The following is a 4,935-nucleotide window of genomic DNA, read 5'->3' as shown; positions in this document are numbered from 1 at the left end:
CATGCCATTGAAATTGTATTTGTTAAAATAATTTAAAACAACATTATGTAATTGAAGAATATTTCAACAAAAGCTGAACATTTGCTATGTATAAGCTTAGTACAGGTAACTCTTATTTAGAAGTCATCAGCAATGCGTGTCTGTGGCACAGGTACCAGTGTTGATATTAAAAAAACTCGCCTTGATAGCACTTTATCTTTTTGGCCCTTCAGTTCTTGCATGTGAAACATGCATCACAAGGACGACCGTGAAATTGGTGGCTTTTGTCAGCTTTTCCGATGCTTTTCCGATGCAAGAAGAGAGAAGGCCACTGCTAATCTCCATAAGAAAAGACGCATTTACCATTGTAGGTAACGTGTCAGGTCCCTTAGGTATCATTTTTGGGGCACATCCTCTCGGCTCTTACAATACCAATACATTTAAAGCAGAAATAATGAACTAAATTAAAACTAGTATAATAGCAAAAAAAAACTAGTTTGGTGTAGTGAATAAATTTTACATAATTTATAATTTTTGCAGATAATTAGGTATCCACAATGCTGACTGTTTATTATCTATCGACGTTTTTATGATTAAATGTAGTTACAAAAAAATACGGATGCCGTAATGAATAAAGGCACTCACAACCTTCGGACAAAAAAAAACCTGATAACAAAAGGAGCGATACTTTCTTTGCCAATATATAAATGTTAATTAATTACTTACAATAATATTTCTTTTTGTGGCGACTCCCACGTTTGGCATCAATAAAATTTTGACATTGTTGTGTGTCTATCGAAAACAGATAAGGATAGATGCATTCTGTCGGATGCAGAACTGGATGACAAAAATCTCTGTCTTCAAACATCAAGCAGTTGTAATATTGTTGACACTTCACTGGATGTGGCAGGATCAATTCCGAGTATGGTTTACAAATGTCAGATATTTTTTCACCTGTATCTTCAAGGGGCATGGTCACGATTTGGGTCAAAAAATATTTTTCTGATTTGAATGTTTAGAATTCTTCATTAAGGCATTTTAAAAAGGCAACCAAAATTTGAGTGTCATTCGTTGAGATAACCAATTCCTACCACTTTGGATCATGATTTGAACACACTTGAATCTGATATACGTAGGATGCATGCACACGAGTTCTAATCTTTCTAGCCAAATGGGTCTTGAGAAGATTTTTAAAGATTTTTTTCGTCATTTATTCCTATCTTAACATCAACCCTTAATGTGTCCTTCTCTACCACAGAGGATCAAGATTTTTACATCAAGATTTGTAACACACTATCCAATCCTTCTCCCGGAGTCATGATCATTACAAACTTTAATCTTTACTATCTGAGTATACTTCCACAAAAGCGTAAGGTTTTCTGGCCAAAAAAGGAATACGATTTAAAGAAGAAATGCTAAAATATGTTTCTTTTAAGGAGAGTGTTATTTCGCTCCGAGTTCTTTGTGTCACGTTTTGGTTAGGAGAAGGCCATCCTCATTTATCCACTTATACGTGCCTGCTTTTCAGAGTGGTGTACTGTAATAAAACAATTATAAGTTAAAAGATACATGCACTTTTTTAAATCATTGCATATTGCAGTCTTAATAAATAAATTTGATTCACTGCGAGTTTCTGTCAAAAATTGAGTAATTTTTTACCCCCGTATTTAAAATGTGTAAAAACCTAATTTGAAAATAATCTGCGGTTTAAGTTTACAGTTTGATACACATTGGATTTGTCATTCTATTTCAAATTTGTGTATGTGTATGTGTGTGCTTATCAACTGATTTTTTTCTCGATATAATGATATATCAGTAATCCATTATATCTTCATAGAAAATAGAGATAACCTGAAATAGACAGTTTTTGTTAATTAGTTGATAATGTCAATTAACATTTTCTTCTTTTTTTCTACGTGGATAAATTAATTTTTTATCTTACAGCAAAGAGGCTTTGCTTTCGCTTAAAAGTTCGTATTCTTATGCACAAATAAAAAAAAGATAAGATGTAATTAAATTGGCATAATTTTAATACTATTAAGAAAAATCATCAATAAATTAAATTTATATACATTCTAATGCAATATATACAGCTTTAAAACATTGAGTACAGACATTTATTTTTCAAAGTTTAAATCCAGAAAAATTACACCACTGCCCTTTATCGTCACATAGAGCATTTTGTCCATAATTGTGATAGGGTCTGATCCATACTTCATCCCCTTTTTTCATTTTGATATTAGCCTGTGAGGATGCCATACAATACCCTGTGCTGAGACCCCTTGAATCCGTATAATTATACGCTATTGGAATACCGTTGAGAACGATTTCAGTTATAAAATATTTTCCTGTATTTGACATAGTTGTCCAGCTGAAGGAATAAACACCATCTACCGGCGCAGTAAATTTTCCTGTACTGGTACTGTAAGCGCTGCCTTCATTTAGCGATACCTGATTGAATTTCATAGTCTGACTGGTTTTTAAGTTTTCCAAGGTACCTCTATATGATGATTGGAATACAATAGGTCCTTCTTTAATATATAAGCAAAAAACATGAAATCAAAATTTGCAGTTTGGTCTGAAGTTGAAATTCTGTTATCAATAATTTTAATGATTTTTCTTCTAAAATCAACGATAGTGCTATCGATGATCTATTTCATACAGATTTTATAATCTTCAATAATTTTGGATCTGTCATACACTTATTACTTAATTATATGATTACAGAGTAAAGTAAACTACTTATCTTTGTATATACACCGTACCTGTGCGTCCACCGTTGCATTGTGTGTTTTTATAACCCAGTCCGGTACATATTGTTTTGTAGTTGTTGTACTTCGTCACCACCTGCTGTGGAGTGTCAGGTACAGACTCTGATACATCCGTGACCAAGGACAGCAGCATCACGAGGAAACTGAAACTAAATCAATAATATCTACATGTAAATAACATCACAATAAGGAGAGAGAGAGAGAGAGAGAGAGAGAGAGAGAGAGAGAGAGAGAGAGAGAGAGATGGCATGAATGAGAGATATGGTACCTTTTCATATTTCCAGGATACGCAACGTCATTTACTGTAAAGAGGAAATTTTCAAGCTTATTTGTACTTTTTTGTGAATTATCTCTCATGGAAAATAAATTTTAATTAAAGCAAGTCACGCTAACCTGTCATTTGTTCGAAACACTATTTTTTGAAGAAATTAAATAAATGGACAAATAAATCGTATAACGATACACATTTTCATACATATCCATCGATAACGGTGCAAAAATGCCTTTGCGCAAGTCGTTTGTAACTCGGTTACATGTAGACAGAACACTTCTTTATTTCCCGTTCATATATGGCAATGAGTACGAATCATAATTTATGGTCATAATATCATATACTAGATGTATAATTAGGGTCGAAGTCCAACTGATGGCGCCATTTAAGGATCAGTATGTCCCCCTGTCCGTGCCTCTCTATCCGTCCAACTTACTTTTTTCTAATTATAATTTCTCTGTTATTTGGTCTGCCTATATTAAACTTACTTACATTTATTCTAATAATTCATCCATATGGTGACTTTAGAAAAGACTGTTAGTGATATTAATCCAAGTTTCTAGGTAAAATGGTGAAGGTCAGATGTCCAGACCATAGAAATGTATAATTTCAAAAGTTGGTCGAATATTGCCCCAAAGTTTTGTAACTTACATGCATATACCTCTAATAGTTCAGCTATAGAGCGCCTTAAGCTAAAGGGTGTCCAGTGACCTTAAACTAAGTTTCTGCATCAAAGGCCAGGGTCATATGAGACCTGTTTGAAAAATCCTGGACTAACCGTAATTATTTTTTTCTCCCAATGATTCTGTCTGGCTCATAAATTTATATTACAATTAAAAGTGCTTGTTAGTAAAGGGTGTATAGTGACAGTAAAGATACATGACGTGGTCATATCACAGACCACTGTAAAAAGTTTCAAAAATTCAGTTCAAAATTTAAGACTAAAACCTATTTGCACGCAAAGTTTTTCTTCCTAATGCCCAATATTTAAGTGGCTAAATGCTTTAAGAGAGACACCATTTAAATGATGCCAGATATATTGCACACAGAGTGTTTTTTGCGTAAAGGACATCAATCACCCGATGTCTATGTAGAGAGTCAATGTCATAGCATACAACTGTATACACTGTAGTCTAGACCGTGTGTTCTCTCTCATGGCAAAAACTAGATCATGCTTCGCACAAACAGTGCTTGTGGTTTATGAGTGTGGAGTGATCTTAAACTTAGTTTTTAATTCAAAGGTCAAGATCACAGGAGGCATTAGTTAAACAGATGTATATTCATGTTATCTCCTTATGTCAAATCTAGTTTTAGTTTCACCAGAAGTAAGGGGTGTGTTTTGACCTTTAACTATTTTTAGTAAATATTTACGCATAGTGCTTTTCAAGGTCTGGCTATTTTAGAAGTTCAAGATCCCAATGATGTATACTAGTAGTTGTAAAATTCAAAGAACAGAAAATAAATCAAAAATAGGATCTAAACTCTTTTGATCGGTCAATCTCTTTGCGGTCAAAAAATTATTGTTATAAATATTGCATCTGATGTTCAGCAGTTGCTGATAAATTCGTTCTGAATTTTGTATTTCGAAAACATTTTCAACCATCAATACGCTGTCAAATGTATTTAAAATAGAAACCACGTGTTTTTTCCTGATAAAATGATTTCAACAGCGTCTGGGATGTTCCATCATATATTTGTGGCGCAAAGAGACAACGATGTGTTTGTTCTTATTTGGTAATATATATATTTGTAATATTATTTTCTGGTTATCTATTTGAAAAAACCCATGGTAATTCAGGATTTTGGAGAAGTGTGTATGAAAGTGAATATTGCTAAATTTTGCTAAATTATATTAGATAGTAAGAATGTTCATTGTTATAAATTTCAGTCGTTACAGGTAAAAATAGAGTAGAA

At 33.1% G+C, this 4,935-nt stretch overlaps 1 protein-coding gene across 1 annotated transcript; it reads right to left on the bottom strand.

Moving 5' to 3' along the window:
- Positions 1-2,052: 2,052 nt before the first annotated feature.
- LOC128160564 (complement C1q tumor necrosis factor-related protein 3-like) lies at positions 2,053-3,050 on the bottom strand. Its single transcript, XM_052823900.1, has 3 exons — positions 3,019-3,050; positions 2,745-2,899; positions 2,053-2,510 (listed from the first exon to the last, which is right to left on the bottom strand). Exons 1-3 carry the CDS (start codon positions 3,024-3,026, stop codon positions 2,104-2,106), a joined length of 570 nt encoding a protein of 189 aa, XP_052679860.1. The 5' UTR covers positions 3,027-3,050; the 3' UTR covers positions 2,053-2,103.
- Between the last annotated feature and the right edge of the window lie 1,885 nt (positions 3,051-4,935).

Source organism: Crassostrea angulata, chromosome 8, assembly GCF_025612915.1.
Source record: "Crassostrea angulata isolate pt1a10 chromosome 8, ASM2561291v2, whole genome shotgun sequence".
NCBI lineage: Eukaryota > Metazoa > Mollusca > Bivalvia > Ostreida > Ostreidae > Magallana > Magallana angulata.
This window is presented reverse-complemented; position numbering and strand designations above follow the sequence as displayed.

Coding starts and splice junctions, on each gene's coding strand:
- LOC128160564 (XM_052823900.1), bottom strand. Junction 2,511..2,744: donor ATGCAACGGTGGACGCACAG/GTACGGTGTATA, acceptor TATATATTAAAG/AAGGACCTATTGTATTCCAA.